The sequence below is a fragment of the Prionailurus bengalensis genome, chromosome D1, assembly GCF_016509475.1.
Source record: "Prionailurus bengalensis isolate Pbe53 chromosome D1, Fcat_Pben_1.1_paternal_pri, whole genome shotgun sequence".
Taxonomy (NCBI): domain Eukaryota; kingdom Metazoa; phylum Chordata; class Mammalia; order Carnivora; family Felidae; genus Prionailurus; species Prionailurus bengalensis.
The window spans coordinates 100,046,852-100,068,444 of NC_057346.1; the positions used below are offsets into that span (position 1 = coordinate 100,046,852).

At 39.4% G+C, this 21,593-nt stretch overlaps 1 protein-coding gene across 11 annotated transcripts in view; it reads right to left on the reverse strand.

Moving 5' to 3' along the window:
* CELF1 (CUGBP Elav-like family member 1) overlaps positions 1–21,593 on the reverse strand; it is a 76,022-nt gene that overhangs the window by 47,347 nt on the left and 7,082 nt on the right. Inside the window, exon 1 of one of the 11 annotated variants that reach the window (XM_043582486.1) lies at positions 11,889–12,032. The exons of 9 other annotated variants lie outside the window; for them this stretch is intronic. In XM_043582486.1, coding sequence (XP_043438421.1) covers positions 11,889–11,930 — 42 coding nt within the window. In that variant the 5' untranslated portion in view covers positions 11,931–12,032. Of the gene's footprint in view, positions 1–11,888; positions 12,033–21,593 lie in introns of those variants that run through there. One more of the 11 variants, XM_043582493.1, reaches the window with a different exon arrangement.

The following is a 21,593-nucleotide window of genomic DNA, read 5'->3' on the forward strand; positions in this document are numbered from 1 at the left end:
CTACACTAAGAACTTATCAAGAAGATATAGAAGAAAGGAATTACACAAGGTTTATATATGAACAACATGTCTCTGAAAGGATAAAGAAGAAACTGTTAATAAGGCTGCAGAGGTGAATACTGGCTGAATTGTCCAAAAATGGATATGTTACCTATCTAAAGGAAAAACTTTCTTAATGTTTATTTATTGAGAGAGTGCTCGCAATGCGCGCGCGCGCGCACACACACACACACACACACACACACACAGGAGGGGCAAAGACAGAGGGAAACAGAGAATCTTAAGCAGGCCCTGTGCTGTCAGCCTAGAGCCCAACACAGGGCTCGATCCCATGAACCAAACCATGAGATCTCACCTGAGCTGAAATCAAGAGTCGGATTCTCAAACAAGAGCCACCCAGGCGCCTATACAGAAAGAAAAGTTTTTTTTAATTTTTTTAAATGTTTGTTTTGGGGCGGGGCGGGGGGGGGAAGTGGAGGGCAGAGAGAGATAAAGAGACACCAAATCTGAAGCAGGCTCCAGGCTCTGAGCTGTCAGCACACAGCCTGATGTGGGGCTCGAACTCACGAACTGTGAGATCATGACCTGAGCTAAAGTTGGGCACTTAACCACCCAGGCACTCCCAGAAAAAAATTTTTTAAGAAAATTCTTGAAACTATGAGAGACAAAGTGAAGAAAAATCCCAATTCATAATCTATTCCAAAACGAGCAGTTTGTTTTGCATTTGTTCCTGCTTTGCCTGAAACTTTTGTGTGGAAACAGCCATTGTCCAGGTGAAGCAGCACAGCTACCACATGTGAGTTGAGTAATTACCATTACACCATCTGAAATTATCCCAGCAACTCAACTGATGTTCATGTAGCTTGGACTGCAAATCTTATGGCTGGCCTATTTACAAAGTTTGGAGCTATTTTCAATCACTCAGCTGTATATCTATGTGTACATTTTCTTCAATCAACCTTTCCTGCCAGGCAGAGTGCAACATTAGCTGGCTTCCAGTAAGGAAGGCAAGGGACAGGGTGAGATAATATGTCAAAACAAGTTCTATAAATACAGCTTTTGGCCTAGTATCTCAAAAAGGAATCAAAACAGCTTCAAGCTTAAATAGAAAAATCCTACAGTCCTGCAGTATCTTACTTGAAGGCTCTAGAGAACAGAAGAGGCCAGGGATCTGGAATCTTGTTTCTCACACCGTATCTTGTCTCTCTCCCTAATCTCTGAGGGAAGTTATGATTGAACTGCAGGTATCATTCCAAAGTCAGCCTCTCCCCTTATCTTACCCCCACACTACCCAACACATCAGTATCATTTCACTGAGCTCGCTCCACTTCTTAGGCAGACATGCCCAATACACAGGACATACAACAGCGCCTAGCATCTAACTTCTACCATCTCCAAAACCCTTGACCAAGCAGCCAAGAACCCTGCCTGTACCATCTGCCCCAACCTCACCCCAAACACATGGGCACTGAAGCAGGATGCTGCCATATGGTCTTGTCTCAGGAAGTTTATCTTGTTTTGTTGAATAGCAGGAAACTTTATTCAATCTTTCTGTTCTTAATATCATAATCCTACAAAACCAGAAACAACTTTTCTGCGGAGATGCTTCCTGAGATAGGTTATATGCCAAAAAGTACAAAACTTACACCTTTGCTTCAGCCAATCAGGGAGTATGTTTGGCATAGCTAGATTCATCCCAAAGAATACACAGTCCTAGGGTAAATTCTAAATACGTCCTTAATATTGTCACTTTTGTAAAAAGTGACTTCAATTATCATGCTTTCATCACTCTTGAACTGTGTTCTAAAGTGTTTCTCACATTTAAATACCCATTCATATGATCTCCTTCACCTCCTTCAAATCACTACTTAAACAAAAAAACCCACCACACCACTGTTTTATAAAATTAAACTTTGTAAACTTGTTTACAAAAACAAGCTCTCTTTAAAATGGGAGCTCTAGGGGCACCTGGGTGGCTCAGTCGGTTAAGCAGCCGACTTCGGCTCAGGTCATGATCTCGCAGTCCGGTCTGTGAGTTCGAGCCCCGTGTCGGGCTCTGTGCTGACAGCTCAGAGCCTGGAGCCTGTTTCAGATTCTGTGTCTCCCTCTCTCTGACCCTCCCCTGTTCATGCTCTGTCTCTCCCTGTCTCAAAAATAAATAAAACGTTAAAATAAATAAATAAATAAATAAATAAAATAAAATAAAATGGGAGCTCTATCAATCAAAAACACATGTAGAAAACATCCACTATAGGGGCACCTGGGTGGCGCAGTCGGTTAAGCGTCCGACTTCAGCCAGGCCACGATCTCGTGGTCCGGGAGTTCGAGCCCCGCGTCAGGCTCTGGGCTGATGGCTCAGAGCCTGGAGCCTGTTTCTGATTCTGTGTCTCCCTCTCTCTCTGCCCCTCCCCTGTTCATGTTCTGTCTCTCTCTGTCCCAAAAATAAATAAATAAACGTTGGAAAAAAAAAATTTTTTTTAAAGAAAACATCCACTATATACCCAGAACTAGAGAGGTAACAAAAAAAAGCTTAATCCTTATCCTTAATGAGTTTATAATCCTGTTCAGAAGACATGACTTACACACAAAAAAAGAACAAGAAACAAAAAGCACAGAACAGCATACATCCAAGGGAAAGCATATATGGCAAGGGAAAAAATCTGCCATCAATTTGAGAGAGACTAAAACATCTATCTCAGGACAGCTGATTCCTAATTTCCCTGTCTAAATCAAATTTATGTGCTATTTAATCACACTGTCTAGGATAGAGTAACATTTTTGCTACCTTCCACTAAAATTACCCAGCCTACCAATAATTCTCACATCATTCCTTTTGAACAAACCTCCCTATTTTCTTATTACACTCACAAATCAGTTAATGGATGAGGCAAAACTTGCCAGCCCCCCACCTCCCACTTTCCCATCCTCACCATGAGGAGGCATCTCCTGATGATGTTTAGTACAGGGAACAAGAGTTAAAGAAACTAAAGTTAATTCTGCTTCTGATATCTTCAGTAAACAGGCACTAGCAGAGATAAACTAGTAATTCTGGGGATACTCCATGAACTTGCTATTTGCCTTACAGCTCTTTATCATCGATAAGTGAATTATTGACAGTGAGCTGCAAAATCAAAGCCATAATCATGTCCATAAGGAAATTCGAAAATTAAACTGAGTTAGACTGATTCATAATCCAATAATCCCACATAATATTCTATATGTTAACAAAATTAATAGACAAGTATTTACTGTAAACCTTGTAACGTATCCTACACTCAGACACTGTAGTCACCCCACCACTTTCTAATCCCAGTTTTGCTGCTTGCTAGCCAGTTAACTTGGGACAAATTGTTTAACTTCTTTACACCTATTTCCTCACCTGGGAAATGGCTATAGTAACAGTATCTATCTTACAGGGTGCTTGTTAGAATTAGAGAATTTATATACATAAAGCATTCAGAACAATCCCTGGCACCCACAGAGTGCTCAATAAACGTCTGCTATCATTATTATTCCAGGCACTAGGGTTGGTGCCTATGGTGAGAAAGGAGAAGTCCCCAAAAGTTTTACTCTTTGACAAGATGATTTTGTCTCTTCAAATTGGGAGTGCCTAAGATTCTACAGAAATAGGTCTTATTAAAAGGGGTGGGGGGATAGATAAGAAGGCAATGACTGGCTGACTGATCTGCAACTTCCAACTGGGCCTGTGAGCATCCAGTATAAGTGTAACCTCCATTAGGAAATACTGAACCACTTGTTCTAAGAGCATTTATTTATTTATTTGTAAACACTCATTTATTACCCCCATCATACCAAAAAACATTTTGTGGAAACTTTCAAAATGCATACAATGAAAAAAATAAATAAAATGAGATCAGGGAAATTATATATATATATATATATATATATATATATATATATATATATATACACACACACACACACATATACATATATGTATTTTTTAAATATCAAAAACAAAGGGAAAGCTGGAATCGTGATGTGCTAGCCCGTGTCCTTTACTGAGGTTGGGCTGTAAAATCAAAGAGCTGCCACTGATTTTAATCTCCAATGACAGCCCCTACAGAGGGTGTATAGCGATTCATACTATAAATGAGAAAACATTAGTAGGATGGTAAAATGAGATGGGCACTAAGAGTTGCCAAGAAGGGGAGGGTGAATCCAATTTAAAGCCACTCAACAGAATTTCAGAAACTCATTAAGTATGCAGGACCCACAAAAGACAGCTCCAGGTCCCAAACTCTAAACAAACACATATACCCAAAGCCAACAATGGACAAATCACTGAACAGATTCCTCAGTGATTCAAAGCCAGAATACATCAGCAAATGGTCACACATATTCTGCAACCATACCACAGAGCCACAGGAAGAAGTTGCCTCAGTGAACTGTGTTTCTCCAGCATTTAAAGTCCTTTTCTCTCTTCATTGTCCACAGTAACAAGTATATGCAGAGAACAGTCTCATCCTTACTCAGCTGACAAGTTCTATTCCCAACTCTGCATGCTTATGACTCATGGGGGGAGGGGGGAAGGGAGTAAAAGCAAAATGTAAAACAAAGAAACAAAACTTGAATTTAGACTTAAACTGATCAAGAGTGAGGAATTCACTTCTGCCTAATTAGAATATCTCAAACAAACCAAGAAAACAATCCTTTAAAAATAGCGTAACAAACCCAATACTCTTTGGAAATAGCCTGAAATCTGTCTACATGTCACATCCTCTACTCTTCCTTAAATAGACATGACACCAAAAAACATTACAAGCCCTCTGTAAAGCCAAACTTTACAAAGCACTCTGAATCAGTGCAACATAGCATAGGACGCTGTAAAGCCCAAAACAACAGGGCATTTCCCACAGCTCCTTTCCCAGCAAAGGGCCAAGAGACTGAGCTCTTACTACACCCTCTTTCAAAAAGATGTGTACAAAATCATTTCTTAAGGAGGTGGTCGTGTCTCAGTCTTTTCTACTCAAATTTTGTATCAGGAAATTTGCATGCCAGACAAGGAATTCATTTCCACCTCTAAGAACTGATCTTTGAAACTGGTAAAAAACAAAGGGGGAAAAACACTATTACTTTAAAAAGGTAAGTTTCTAAAAGAACCCAAAGACCATTTCTGACACTGTATTTACCAGTTTGGCCTTCCTCTCAGAAAACAAATTTTCTTCAGTAATACAAATCTTGTCTCCTTGCCCCATCCCCAAGACTCTGAAATATTCTCTACCATTTATAAATGACAAAACAGAAAAGACAAACGGATCACCTCTTTCACTTGAAAACCTCAGTCCTCCACAGTAATGTACACAGACAGACAGATGGACGCACGTAAGAACACAAACTGCGAGCCCTGCTCAGGCCTGAGCCAATATGGGCGCACAGGGCAGCCACGCCGCCTAGCTAGTGGGCTGCTCCTGCTGCTGCTGTACAAATATAGAAAGCTGAAAGTGGAACAGCAGCTTCAGCAGAATAGATTCTGCTCCGTGCTCAGAGAGGGAGGAGCAGGGACCTGCACAGCTTTACCCATACATGGTTGCTGAAAGGGGGCCATCAGTGAAAACCCAATTATCTCACACACATGCATTCTGTTCACATGCTCCAGACAAAAACCAGAAACACACAGGCTGGTGCTTGAAGAAAGGTTTGAGAGATTCTATTTCAGTCAAGGAACTTCCCAATAATCTCAGTCACTTACACCAAGAATCCCCCAGCCATGGGAAATAGAAAAGACAGTGTGAAAACTTTACTAGGTCAGAGTCTTACCAGATCAGCAGTAGCTGTGAGGCTTAATTTATCATTTAAATTATGGAATTTAACACAGTAAAAAAGGTTATTTCCATTTGTGTGAATGATCCCAACCTTCACTGCTCCTGTGCTATTTCCAGAATCAAGATCTCATTCCAGCTCTCAGGTTATGTTTTGGGGTCTCTCCTTTTCTTGGGGGGCAGGGGGTGTTACAAGTTAAAATAAATTCTGATGGTGATTTTAAAAATATAATTTCCCAGGATGCTGGCTTATGTAATCAGAAGCCATATTTTATATTCCAAAAATTACTCTGCTTGGAACAATTCATTCAGATTCATTCAATGTGAAGTGTATGAAAAGCTCAATTTCTGGCCAGAGTGAACTCTCGCAGGATAAAAAACGCATGGTTGACTGGTTGAAATGATCCCATACGTTAACTCCTAATCAATCAACCAAGTATTTACCATGCACTGTCTAGATTCAGTATTACAGGGGATGCAGCACAAACATAAACTGTACTATCAATGACTCCAATACTTAAACTCTAGTTCTTAGGTAAGATTAATACATGAGATAACAGGGGCGCCTGGGTGGCGCAGTCGGTTAAGCGTCCGACTTCAGCCAGGTCACGATCTCGCAGTCCGTGAGTTCGAGCCCCGCGTCGGGCTCTGGGCTGATGGCTCGGAGCCTGGAGCCTGTTTCTGATTCTGTGTCTCCCTCTCTCTCTGCCCCTCCCCCGTTCATGCTCTGTCTCTCTCTGTCCCAAAAATAAATAAACATTGAAAAAAAAAAATTTAAAAAAAAAAAAAATACATGAGATAACAAAGGTTGATAGCATCTGACTAGTGCTAAACCGTGGAGTAGCAACTATAAACACGATACAAATTAAGAGAAAGACTGAAGACAGACACACCTAGATCTTCTCCCACAGGTCCCCCCTACTAGCACTCAAAGGGCATTATCTTTAAATGTAAGTCTACAATATTTGAACTAGATGATTTCTAAGGTCCCTCCATTTCTGAAATTCTTTAAGTCTGTAATTGAAAAATATAAAGTGAAGGGGCGCCTGGCTGGCTCCGTTGGTTAAGGCTCCGGCTCTCAATTTCAGCTCAAGTCATGATCTCATGGTTTGTGGGATCGAGCCCTGGGTCGGGTTCTGTGCTGACAGCACAGAGCTTGCTTGGGATTCTCCCTCTCTCCTGCGCACACATGCGCATGTGGGTTCTCTCTCTCTCTCCCAAAATAAGTAAACTTTAAAAAAAAAGTGAAAAAAAAATGCATAGTTTTTTGCCAACTTCAGAGAAAATATATTCTAAAAAAAAAAGAAAAATAAATTCAGACCATAACTCAGCATCCACTCTAACATCTCTCACATCACACTTTCAGGAACATATCTCAGAAATCTCTGCCTAGCCTTTCGAGGAAATTTTACACCACCATTAAAAGGATGGGAAAAAAGAGGTGCCTGGGTGGCTCAGTCAGTTAAGCATCTGACTTCAGCTCAGGTCATCATCTCATGGTTCGTGGGTTAAAGCCCCGTGTCAGGCTCTTTGCTGACAGCTCAGAGCCTGGAGACTGCTTCAGATTCTGTGTCTCCCTCTCTCTCTGCTCCTCCCCCCACTTGCGCTCTGTCTCTTTCTCTCCCTCAAAAATAAACATTTAAAAAAATTTTTTTAATAAATAAAAGGGGGGAAAAAACACAAAACACCTGCCACAGGAAAACAGTATGGTGGAGACTAGAAATGTTGATGCTGACACATTCTGAGATTTTTTATTACAAAACACTACCAGTCATCCAACCATGAAGGAGAATTCCAGAGAACAGAGCCCTGTCCAGTTCCTTCCCATCACTGAATTGTCTGGTATGTATGTGTGCATTAGCCTAAGCTTATGGGGCATAAATAAACAAATACGCTAGGTAGCTTCGCCCACCCTCCAGCAACACACTGTCCTTGAAACTAAAGAAACTTTTCAAATTCTTAAGACATAATAACATATCCACCATAATTACTTGCTCCAATATATTTTATTAGGAAATTAACGTTTTGGAATTTTGAATTCTCTTTGCCCATTGTACGTAATACAGTAATGATGAGCAAAGAATGCTAAAGGACAGCAAACTTGATCTTGCAAACTTGATCTCTCAATCCCACTACCTAGATCTCCTAGTGCAAGGCAGAGCCTTGTCCACACCATCTAATATACTAACAAAGAAAACACAGGATTCCAGCAGTAGAGGCACCTTCATGTCCGACAAAACAGATATGCAAATGTTCAACATTTTATTAAAAACCTGTTAATTGCATGTAGTGGCTTATATATTTAGTTTTTCTGAGCAGCTTGTTATAGCAACTTTGATTTCCCAAAGAGTAACTGGTTATGGATTAATATGCTACTTTTTGGGTAAGATCACAGCTTTAATGATCTATTACAGACTTTACCAAGGTTCCTCTTGTGAAGGCAACTAAGTAAAAATAAAGAACCCAATTCAAAGGACCACAACTATATATACCAAGCAGTGATTAAAAGTACCACCTCAAAATCAAAATGGCTATAAACAGCGACACTATGGCCTTGGGCTGGTCATTTCTTTCTCATTTCCCATTTCCTCAAAAACGGGACTGGACCAGAACAAGAGTCCCTATCTACGGTCCACAGACCTACAGAATTTCATAAACTCCCTTATGTGTAAATTTTACACATATATGCAAAATGCATTCATACACAGCTGACCCTTGAACATGGGTGTGACATGCACGGGTCCACTTACTTGCAACTTTTTTTGATACAGTACAGTACTTTAAATGTACTTTCTCTTCCTTATGATGTTCTTAACATTTTCTTTAGTCTATTAAGAATTCAGTATATGAGGGGCGCCTGGGTGGCGCAGTCGGTTAAGCGTCCGACTTCAGCCAGGTCACGATCTCGCGGTCCGTGAGTTCGAGCCCCGCGTCAGGCTCTGGGCTGATGGCTCGGAGCCTGGAGCCTGTTTCCGATTCTGTGTCTCCCTCTCTCTCTACCCCTCCCCCGTTCATGCTCTGTCTCTCTCTGTCCCAAAAATAAATAAACATTGAAAAAAAAAAATTAAAAAAAAAAAAAAAAGAATTCAGTATATGATACATGTAACATACAAAATGTGTTGACTGTTTTATCAGTAAAGCTTCCTGGTCAACAGTAGGCTATTAGTAAAGTTTGGGGGGGCATCAAAAGTTATAAGTGGATTTTCTACTAATCTCCACACTGTTCAACTATACTTATTTATTTCTATTTATAGGAAAATAGGTCCATAACTTTTACCAGATTTACAAAGGGGGGGGTCCATGATCCAAAACAGATTTACATTAAGACTAAACAATATACAGTTTGTTCCCCATTCTAACATCCTTTTATCTCCTCTTGTACTTCCTGGTCCAAAAAGGGAGTCCTCATGACTAAACCCAGTCAAGAATAAACAAGTTACCATGGCCAAGAAATTACTCAAAATAACGTATTCCAGGGCGCCTGGGTGGCTCAGTTGGCTAAGTGACCCTTGATATTCGGCTCAGGTCATGATTTCACAGTTCATGGAATTGAGACCCATGCTGGGATCTGCACTGACAGGGGAGATACTTCTTGGGATTCTCTCTCCCTCTCTGCCCTCCCCATCTGACCCCCGTGCTCTCTCTCAAAATAAATAAACTTAAAAAAAAAAAAAAAAAGGTCTAGAGGTGCCTGGGTGGCTCAGTCAGCTAAGCATCGAACTCTTGATTTTGGCTCAGATCATGAACTTACGGTTCCTGAGTTCAAGCCCTGCATGGGGCTCTGCACTGACAGTGCGGAGTCTGCTTGAGATTCTCTCTCTACCCCTCTCCATTGCTCATGCTCTCTCAAAATAAATAAGTTAAAAAAAAAGTCTAAGATAAAATGTATTCCAATTAAAACTGAACCTGAATTGTTTTTAGATGATAGGCTAACATTACAATGCTTAAAAGGAAAAAAAAAAAAAAAAAAAAAAGTTTCCAAGCAAATTTTAGCACTATAGCTCATCTCAGGAGGCTTACATGAAAACAGAACTCTTTAGGTGTGTTAGGGATATCCCATATAGTTCCTCTCTTACCAGGTGCACTTTTTTAAAAAGTAAAGCTTCCAGTTTCCCATTTCTTATTTTTTTTAATGTTTATTATTTTTGAGAGACAGAGAGAAAGTGAGCACATGCAGGGGAGGGGCAGAGAGCAAAAGGGAGACAGAGGATCAGAAGCAGGCTCCACACTGACAGCAGAGAGCCTCACGCAGGGCTCAAACCCACAAACTCTGAAATCATAACCTAAGCCAAAGACAGAGGCTTAGTCGACTGAGCCACCCAGCACTCCCCAATTTCCTACTTCTAATTCTATTCCTATAGCAAAGAAATAGGAGGTAGGTAGAGAGAAAAAACTACAACATGGAAGACTGAAGTGAAGAATAGTCAAAGAAGCAAGAGGCAATATATGAGAATGGCCACTGCCTAATATCTTAATTTGTAAAAAGTATATCAGACAAAAGAAAAAACTAGCCTCTAAGACAATAAAAGTATGTGTTTGTTACTGAACAATTTAAGCCTAAAATTTTTAGGTTCTCATGGCAACCTAAGTGATCACACTGCACATACTGTATATAAAGCACATATTTAGAGAGTTAACTAGTAAACTCAAGATGTGACATATGTGCAATGTGGGCGACAACATTATTCTGGGAACTTTAACTTTAAAATCTTCCAACTTTTATTCTGCAGCCCCAAAGATGATATAATAGAGTCAACTATGCAGAAGGCACAAGCTCAAGGAAGAGGTACAAAGAACATAAATAGAAGCAAAGAGATAAAAGACAAGAAAATTCAGGCTATCATAAAAAGTTTCTGAACATGACTCTCCCCTACTGTGAATCAACCTGTAAAGGGAGGCTTAAAAAACAAGACTGCTAGTGAGGACATATATCAAGATAGCATTTGGGACACTCTTTCATGTGGGCCCAGACAAAAGAGGACATGGTCACAGACCAGACAGACCGCTTGGTAAATGTGGCACTGACTGAAAGGTCCCCTGGAGAGACTGGGGTTTTCTTTCTCTCTCTTTTCTAGGAGCTCATGGAATATGGCTGTTTAGAATTAAGAAGTAATTATCAGAGCCAAAATGATGGCTGTGGGGCATGGGAACTGGGGGAGAGGGACCAGACTTTAAGAAGAGGGTAGGGGGGAAACGACAGTCTTTTGTGTCACATCATGTCTCATTTTGGTTCCCTAGAACCAAATAAAGCTGTAACATCCAGTTTTCTCATCTATTAAATGACCTGTGAGGGTTACCTCCATCTATCTGCCAACAGAAACTTCATTATGACCCATGCATTTGTTTTGAAAGACTTGAAGATGTCATGAATGACTTGAAAGTCATGAATGCTACTTTAAAACCACATTTCCATGCCACTTGTTAAGTCTAAAATTACTCCCACTTTTCGATCAGAAAACCGGTAAGCAGTTTAGGAAAGGTACACCAAAAAATATATCAGGGCAGTTATTTTTCTAACTCTCTCAAAGCTAAGAACTTCTAGAACAAGATACTGAATTTACATTACTGGTTCAATGATTAAAAATTACATTACTACATGAAAAGGAATGGCTACAAAAATAAGTTATTTCATTACTGTCATGAGACTAGGCCTCGAGAAGCAAGAAAAATGCAGGAAAATGGCACAGCATTTGGAGTGTAGACTCGCAGTCCAACCATGTCCTACCACGTAATAGCTCGATGCCTCAAAGAAGTTACTCTCCTCACTGAGGTTCCTAACACCTCAAGTTGCCTTGTCTACCAAATGTAAGGATGCACCGTTTCTCTCTTCTTCCATCCCACTCCTGTATCTGTCTCTCCTCCCTTCCCCCATCAATGTGAGGTCTAACAGTTTCTTTCATTACACTATAACTTGGCATATTTTCTAGTCAAAAACTTTGCACAATGAACTTTTACACAAAAATTCACTGGTCAAACTGAGAGCCAGAACAACTAAGTAATAAATGTTTTACAGTGAAAAGGAAAAGGGCACTGGGGATAAAGCTAGGATTAGAGATTTCTTTCAGAGTCAGGCCACACCTGCTAATGACTAAAATATTTGATTACCTTAATTACCTTGGCTGCACAACAAGAAGTGCTGGTGGTCATGAAACTCCAGAATATTAAAAACTCAGCCACATTTTCATTATAGCATTCTCTACTGTGTTGAAGTCAAGACAGCAAAAGACTGCCAACAGCATTTTCACTTTAATTTTCTGGTAAGACAAAAAGGAAAATTAATCTTGGAGCCAAATTCTCCATTTTTAGGTATGGTAAATTCTTCGAGGAAAAAATATCTGTGTTATGAAAAACTGAAAACATTTCTGTATATCTTAGAAAATATGCATATGTGCTTTTCTTAAAAGGTATAAAAAAATCTCAAGCTAATAATCTTTTTTGGGAGGGATGTACAAAAGGGGACAGGGACAGGACCCATGGGCAGGAAGAGCTGCCTAATAATCTTTTTTTTTTTTATTTTTTAAGTAAGCTCTACACCCAACATGGTGCTTGAACTCGTGACCCCGAGATCAAGAGTCACATGCTCTACCAAATGAGCCAGCCAGGCACCCCTCAAGCTAATAATCTTAACTGTTTACCTACTACTACCTTTTAAGCAATTGTGAAAGAAGAAAGATAAAAGCTGAAGCGCTTTCTGACAGAGGCATTTGATGACTGGCATACTAAGCAACAGGGCATCCAAAAAACAAACCAAGTAAGTCCTTTTTTGGTATATATAATTAATAATTGCCTAAATAGGGGCACCTGGGTGGACTTTCGATATTGGGTCAGATTATTTTACATAAATGAACCTACTCTATACAAAAGTATTCATAAATGCACCACAAAAAATATTAAACATCTTGCCTATGTGGTTTTGATTTTGTTTTTAAAACTTTGAGGCCTCTTTGATACTCCAGCTTATAATCAATTTCATCTTATTAATAAGCACATTATAAAGTATTTAAACTGAATATAACATTTATCATCTTTTCCCTCCCACCATTAAAGGACCAGATTGTTCCAAATATGGCATTACCTTTTCAAAGTTCTAGGGTTTAGGTAAGACATAATTCTTTTAAAGAATTCTCTCTGTTGTCATGACTGACAAGCATGACTTAAATGGAGATAAAGAGGCTAATGAAAAACATGTGAGTCTGATGGTCAACTGCTATTTTATTAGAGGAGAAAAACAAAGCATACCGCTTTAAAATGGGAAATCCACATACAACGATCTTCTCTTTGAACTCAGGCAGTGGAGTTCCTGCTAACTAGATAGATAACCTCCACCTGAGGGAAGAGGCAGAGGCCACCTGCCCAAGATGGTGCAGAAGGGACTCCTTTGCTAGGTAGAAAGTTTCTCTGCATAACCTCTAAGGTCCTTCCCTAACTTCAGAAACTTGCGACTTCATTTATGAAAAAACGGAGGCATGGTAAATGCAAGGTATGAGTGGAGACAGAACAGTATGCTGAAAAATTAGAAAGCCTGGGCTGGAATCCTGTTTCTGCTTCTATGTGAACCAAAGTAAAGCACTTCACTTCTCTCATTTGCAAAATGAAAGGATTAGAGAAAAAAAATCTCTGAAGAATCTAACCTTCTGAGCCTATGGCTTCTTCCTACGCCTGCCTCGGCCACCCACCACCTTCCCACTGCTGCACCTTACCATAATTAGGCAGCTTTTTAAAACATCTAATTAATGTAACACAGAAAGTAAAACCTTTAACTTTCTATTTCTGGCTTGTTTCAAATATGCAACAGCATTTTATCAAGGAGTAGTTAATGCCACACAGTTCTTGATATACTGGCTTTTCTCTGAACTCTAGTGACAGCTACACAGTGACAAGTTGTAAGCAAGGAGGCTGTTACCATGGGGACCCACTAGGATTCCTGGGGGTGGATCCAGCGGGCTTTTTTCTTTTTTGGTCAAAGCATTTTTTGATGTTCTGGATCTGGCAATTCAGAAAGCCTGATTCCATTTTTCTTTAGCAAGCTATCTTCAAGAAATATTACCATATAGTATACAATGCTGAAGAAATATTAGATACTGTTTCAGAGACTCTGTCTTGCAAAAGAAGGAAATATATTCTAGTATTCATCTTTCCCCTATTCATAAAAACAAATACAGGGGCATCTGGGTGGCTCAGTTAAGCACCACACTCTTGGTTTCAGCTAAGGTCATCATCTCACAGTTCAGCAGTTCGAGTCCCACCTCAGGCTCTGCACTAACAGTACAGAGCCTGCTTGGGATTCTGTCTCCCCATCTCTCTCTCTGCCCCTCCCCTGCTCGCGCTCGCTCTCTCTCAAAAAATAAAATAAACATTAAAAAAAATTTTAATGTGTCAGACACACAAAATATAATAAAATGGACTATAAAGTCAAACTGGACCAGAACAGAGAAGTGTACATTTAAATTCCAAGTCTGCCTCCAAAATTGCTGTGTGTGGACAAAGGGGATGTAGTTCGGGGAGATAAGCTGCTACTCCCATCTAAATGTGTTGCCACTCAGTTTCCCGAGACCTGTTCTGTTAGAAGATACCTTAAGAAAACAGGTCGTTTACAAACCTGATCTGTGGATCTGGTTTGTTCACAGGAGAAGCTGGAACAGCCAGAATTCAAAAGAAAACATTTTTCTAAATTGCACGCTTCCTGGAACAGAGTGAAGTCTTTGTCTGGATCTTACTGAGGCAAGAGCAAAGTTATACCAGACAAATGAACATTAATAAATAAAAATAGCACTTGATTTCAGTAAAGAAGTTTGCAGGCTTTTTTTTTTATTATTATTGCACTTGTAAATGTATCAAGAGGCTATTAAACAGAAATAGAACATGATAAAAACAATAAATATATAATAAACATGGTGTCTTTCCATTATTATTTCCCATAAATCTCAAAGGGGAAATACAGAAGAACAAGCCCAGAGTACAGTTTTGTCACATGAGTTTAATGCCAACCTAAAGACTTTAAAAAAGACTCAGACCACAGGACATGAGAGGAAGCAAACTCCTGGGTGTTTTATTCATTTTTACTACTGGTTTACAATCTCCTTGATTTTATTTTTAAATGCATGTCTTGGCCCAGAAAAGCAAGAGAGCACAGGCTGCCAACAGTATCAGATTCTCTTTTTCTAATTCTCTGGAGCTACAGAAAACAGAGCCAGAATCAGGGTTGTCTAGGAGCCTTCTGATTTTGTCCAGGCAATATACAATATGAGGTTTCAAGATCACAGAGGTACACAAAGTCTTTTGTAGTACAAATTTTAGCCAACTTAATGTCTTTTTTGTTTTTAAGTTTATTTAAGAGCAAGAGAGCACGCATGCGGGAGGGGTAGAGAAAGGGAGGGAAAGAGAATCCCAAGCAGGCTCCGCCCCACCAGCATAGAGCCTGACTCAGGGCTTGATCCCAGAAACTGTGGAATCACGACCTGAGCCAAAATCAAGTCAGACACCCAACTGACAGAGCCACTCAGGCATCCCCAAGTTAATGTCGTTCAATGGAAGGCTGCTTACAATTTTTTTTCCCATAAAACTCCTTTGAGTACTGATTATCTTCAAAAGACAATGATTTGAAAAAACAAGAAATTCTCAGAATTTCAGTTTTAAAAGATTTTCTTCCTATTCCTCAGCCCTGAACTATCTCAAAACGTAAAATTAAAGTGCCATTCGACCAGACATGGAGTACTCTAAAAATATCAAGTCTCTATTTTGTGCAAGGACCCAATACTACTGAGCACTATGGACAGTAAGACTTCCAATATGCAGAGCATTCAGCTCAATATCATATGTGCACTCCATGAAAGTGTAACACTGGTTATGTACATATTCACAACAATCAGGCTAGCCTCCAATAGGAAATAACGTCTTCCAGTTTTTCCTACTCTGAAAATCCATTCCCTCCTGGTTGTATGAAAATCCCTATTTCAAAGCTGGGTCTAGTCTCTTTTTAATTCCTGCTATTATTACAGGGAAATTTTACATTTTTCCAGAAAAAAGGTTTTCAACTTAAATATCAAATGATCACAGGAAGAAAAAAACTGGAAGCATTAAACTATCTTTCTCAGAGCTCCCCTCTCTCCCTCATTAACATTTCTCAAAGAGAAAAACACCACTGTGATGCTCCTATTACAGATCATTCATGAAGTTACTAACTGAGCCCAGACCAGACAGACTCCATCAACTGGGCACACAGCCACTCACCATTACCCTTTGTTTAAAGTCTCAAATGCCATTCAACTCACATTATTGGATTCCACTCAAGTCCATCAACTTTTCTTCAAGAGGAAACAATCAAGAACTAAAACAAATGTGTTACTTAACTAGAAAAGAATGAACTTAATCCATACACCTCACAAAAAATTCTTCTAAAATGATGGCCCACCATTAAGTTTCCTATCTGAAATAACAATATTATTTTGTTATGATCAGTCATATATGCTGCAAAGAATAATCTAAGCAAATAAACGTTACATAAACTAAACAAATAATCATTAAAAACATGTAAAAACAAAATCTCAATCTTAATTTGGCAAAGCACCAGAGAGAAGTACTCTCTACACACCAAAAGTGACAACATAGAGGAATGTCTATACTACAGAGGAGCCAAGACCTCAAAGGAGCCTAAAGGAGGAGCTACCTGCTGCGTGGGGAAAGGCGCAATCTTCCAAAAATCCATGATCCTAGGCCTGACTTCTAAAATTCAAAAATATTTAAGAAATATTAAAGCTTGTACTCTTCTCAAAGCTTTCAGTAATTAAGAGAAACCTTCAAACTAGCCTAAGTACAAAACGGAATTAACTGAAAGGATACTGAAGTATTTAAAAGAACTCAAAGGCAGAAAGTATAACAGAGCCACACCTGGAAAAGCTTTATGCATAGGTTTCTATTCTGCATGTGGATGGCCGCCTCTCTCCTCAGAGATGCATTTCTCACCTATACTTCTTTCAGGATGAATCTACTTAATTATCCCTCCCTACAGACTGGCCTTCACAGCTTCCTGATGTATCAGGAGCCTAAACTTGACTGTGAATGTGATTTTATATGTTTCAAGTTCTCTGAATTCAGGTGATACGTGTGTTCCCTAAAGACTTAAATCTCAGTTACAATCTCAAATTCTTAGGAGAAACTGATTTGCCCAGCTTGGGTTAGGTGTCCACCTCTGGTCCAATAAGCTGTTACAAGAAGGGGTAGGTCACAGAGTATAATTAGTATAGGGACTGTGTGCCTGACTCCTCAAAAGTTATAGAATACATGGGGCACCTGGCTGGCTTAGTCCATACAGCATGTGACTCTTGATCTCAGGGTTGTGAGTTCAAGCTCCACCTTGGGGCCTAGAGCTTGCTTAAAGGAAAAAAAAAAATTTTTTTTTAAGTTATATAATACACTCAGCCATAAGGCAGTCTCCATGCTCAAAAAAGCTTAAAATCTTGCTGAAATGAGAAAATGCGTCTAATAAAACACTAAATAATATCCTATAATACAGTATTGGAATGGATGAACAGTAAAGGCTTCATAAGAAAGGTTAGCTATGTACTAAATGACAAATAGAAATTGAACCATGAGCAGGAAAGGGCTGACAGACAAAAAAATGCAATGCACATTCCTCTCGTCCTAGCCTTCTAAGAAAGAGAAACCTAAGGAATAGTCCTTTACCACATAGACAGCTTCCAGTGAAACATCGTTGTTGAAAATCTGCTGTAAGGTTTAAAATGGCTATATGATCACAAAACAGTACTGCTTCAATAGGCGGTAATAACCAGCTAGCTGATAATGTCAGTTACACAATGTCAAGTTGCTCATCACCACCACTCTGACTTCCTTTCATTCCCCAGACCCCTAAGACTCTTGCTCAGACAACAGCATTCAGAATCAGGCAGGCAGCCAAAAGGACAGCACAGGTGTTTCTCACTAGCACTATCCCACCCAATCTAGTATGGTAAAGTGGGCAGTATCACACAAAGTCATGCAGGATAGAAACATTAGCCAAGCCATGTGATGGTAGTGGGGGGGTGGGGGGGAGGGAATTAGAGCAGAAAAGAGGCATGTTTTCCACACACAAAAGCTACAAGCACAAAGAAACTGGGAAAAGCCTGCAGTAAATGATCTGTGCAAAACAGAAACTAGCAAAAACTTAACAGATGTCCACATAATCTTGGGTTAAAAAAGGGTCTACTCATTGTAGACTCTTAGTTACCCCACATTATCACCAAAATATCACATTCCCAGTCTCTGCAAGAGCTTGCTTCAATCTCACAGGAAACAAAAAGGTAAAAGAACAATGAGAAAGTGGTGACAGTTTCTAATTTAATGATTCTTTTGCTGAAGAGTAGCAAGGTTATGTAAATGGAAACTACTGACCTTCCAAAATTAAAAGTATGACACTATAAAATTAAACAGCTTTGAAACCAAAAAATTGCATTTTGTATAATCCCCAAACTAAAGACATTTCCCAACTCGAAAATAAAGTTTCAGTGGAGTTTCAACATAGAGGAAAAAAAGTGATATTCAACTCCATTTTGTCAAAGCTGAACATAGCTGTTTAAACACTTGGCAGTCCGTGGAGGTCAGAAAGTTAGTTAACAGTTCCTTCTAAAGCCACACTCTGCACCTATGAACATACCCCAAAAGTGGCATATTAAAATTAAGTGACATCGATCCATCAGACCTCACTGCAGCCTCTAAACTGGAACTCACCATTTTTCTTTATACTTGCTTGCCATTACTTTCTAAGTGGAGAAAAAGAGAAATCAAAATGTTACAATCCAAAAGCGGTTCTGAAAATGAGTCTACTTCCTGCGAAATGGGGAGAAGGTCAGCTGATAGAGGGTCACGTTAGAATTTCACAAAGCTCTAAGAGCTAAAATGCTTTCTAACATCTTAGATGCTTGAAATGCCAATACATAGTACTCTCACACAGTCTCCCCTAACTAGGCTTTCTCATCCCTTCAGGGGGGAAAAAAAAAAGTCCAATTTTAAGTACTTTTCATATTTATAAAATTCATGTTCTCTGTATAAAAATCTTAAAAACAATCAGGGGCAGGGGTGCTTGGGTGGCTCAGTCGGTTAAGTGTCTGACTTGGGCTGAGGTCATGATCTTCTGGTTTGTGAGTTCAAGCCCCGCATGAGGCTCTGTGCTGACAGGTCAGACCCTGGAGCCTGCTTCAGATTCTGTCTCTCTCTCTCTCTCTCTCTCTCTCTCTCTCCTCTTCCCCTGCTCATTCTGTCTCTGTCTCTCAAAACTAAAAAAATAAAAATAAAATAAATGTTAAAAAAAAAATCGCGGGCACCTGGATGGCTCAGTTGGTGGAGCATGTGACTCTTGATCTTGTGGTTGGGAGTTCAAGCTCCCACATCAGGCACAGATCTTACTTTAAAATTTTTTGTTTTAAACGACAGTAAGTATGAAGGAAAAAAACACACCCATGTCTCAATGCCTAAATTTTGATGTTTATCCCTCTGGCCCATGAGATAAAATTTTTAGAAGAATTAAAGAGTTCCTTAGCAGAAAAAAATACGTTAAGTCAATATGAATTTTAAGACGGATATAAAACATTCCTGAAAAATGTTACAGTTCTGGAATTCGAAGAAATTTAAATAAACAGATATATGCTCATTACCTCCATAACATAGAGATTAAAAAATAACTATAGAGGGGTGCCTGGGTGGCTCAGTGGGTTAAGCATCCGACTTCAGATCAGGTCATATCTCGTGATTTGTGAGTTTGAGCCCTGCATCAGGCTTTGTGCTGACAGCTCAGAGCCTGAAGCCTGCTTCAGACTCTCTTGTCCCCCTCTCTCTCTGCCCCTCGCTCGCACTCTCTCTCTCAAAAATAAACATTAAAAAAAAAAACAAAAAAACAACTATAGAACAGTTCTGCTGATTAATTCTACAAGGAAACCTCTATTTAAGGACATTTTAACAGCCAATTTCATGACAAGGACAAAGTTACAATTACAAAGAACTCCTCACAGAAAACTGTCTTTAGCAAATTACAAAGCTCAGATAAAGATTCTTGCTACAACACAGTTCACAAAGCAAACAGCTAACCTGATTATGATTAACTCTTTCATCTACATTACAACTCTAAGCATCAGAGCCTGTACCTAAAACCAGTTACCTAATTAGAAAGAGACCCAGGTGATCCTATTACAAATCCAGTAATAAACTCATTTGTATTTTTCAGTTTTCTATGAACATAGAAGACTCCTATCAACAGACTCTCATATGAAATACAGACAGTGAAGATGAATCTAGGAAACCACATTACCCAAGTATTCCACAGGGAGCAATGAGCTAAAAAGTTCTAAGGGTAAGGATGCCCTGTGTAGCAAAACATTTCAGATGCACAAATTGGGACTTAAGGAAACAATCTTATCCCTTAAGTCACTACAGACAAAGGAAAATGTGAAACAAGTAAACGCAAAAGGAGAAACAAAATGAACACGAACTTACTTAATGCTTGTTTATGTATGGCACTGCCAGGCATTTTAACTGTGATGATTTGGCTAAACTGGGTTACCAACTCATAAGATAAGTATACGCCCATTTTTACAGATGAAAAAAGGAAGTAACATTATCAACACTTTACCAGGCACTGCTCAATGCCTAGCATTAATAACCTCAATTCTTACATTACCATTCCAAGGTGGTATCAGTCTCCATTTTAAAGACAGGAAAACAGGGGCAACTGGGTGGCTTAGTCGGTTACGCATCTGACCCTTGATTTTGGCTGAGGTCATGATCTCAGTTTGTGGGATAGAGCCCAACGTCAGACTCTGCACTGACAGTGCAGAGCTTGCTTGGGATTCTCTCCCCTCTCTCTCTGCCCCTCCCCCACCACACACACACATGTACTCCCCCTCAAAATAAACATGTTTTAATGAAAAATAAATTTGGGGGCACCTGGGTGGTTCAGTCGGTCAAGTGTCTGACTTCGGCTCAGGTCATGATCTTGGCGGTCCATGAATTTGAGCCCCACATTGAGCTCTGTGATGATAGCTCAGAGCCTGGAGCCTGCTTTGAATTCTGTGTCTCCCTCCCTCTCTACCCCTGCCCCACTTGCACTCTGTCTCTCTCTCAAAAATAAATATTAAAAAAAATTTTTTTAAATAAATAAATGAAAACAGGACCAGAAATGTTAAAGGTGACACAGTGATGGTACCAATTTTTAAACTCATTGACTGGAGCAGCCACACCTATCCCTCCCAGGCTATGCTTATAAATCCCATTCAAATCACATCATTCTTTCAAGCCACAAGTTTTCATTTGAAAAACCAGAAAATCAAAGAATCAACTCTCAATTATGGGAAGAGTAATTCTCCAGGTTTTAACAAATTTCTTGTTTCTATTTTACTTGCTCTTTGACCATTTCAGCATGCCATAGCACCTCTATGAAGGAATGTGCAGGTAAATGCAGGACTATATTAACACCAAGCAACCTTGGGCTGTTAGAAGTCCCATTCAGAAACACTACATTGAATTTAATTTCTGGTTCAAAGCATATTTCTGAAACATTTAAACCTCCATTTATTAAACTTTCATTCATATAAAGTTTTTTTTTTTTTTTACTAAAAATAACCAAGAATCAAGAGATAGTTTTACCAAAAGAATGGTTTCATGTTGCTTGAAGAAAAAGTATGAATGTCTTCCCTGACACTAAAGTCCCACGTGTTGAGTACTATAAGGACCGTAATATCTCTTTAGGAGAACAGTTTACTGAAAAAAACTTCCAGTTCATCCCATACTTCAAGGACTAATATTAAATCCCCGTTATTACCAGAG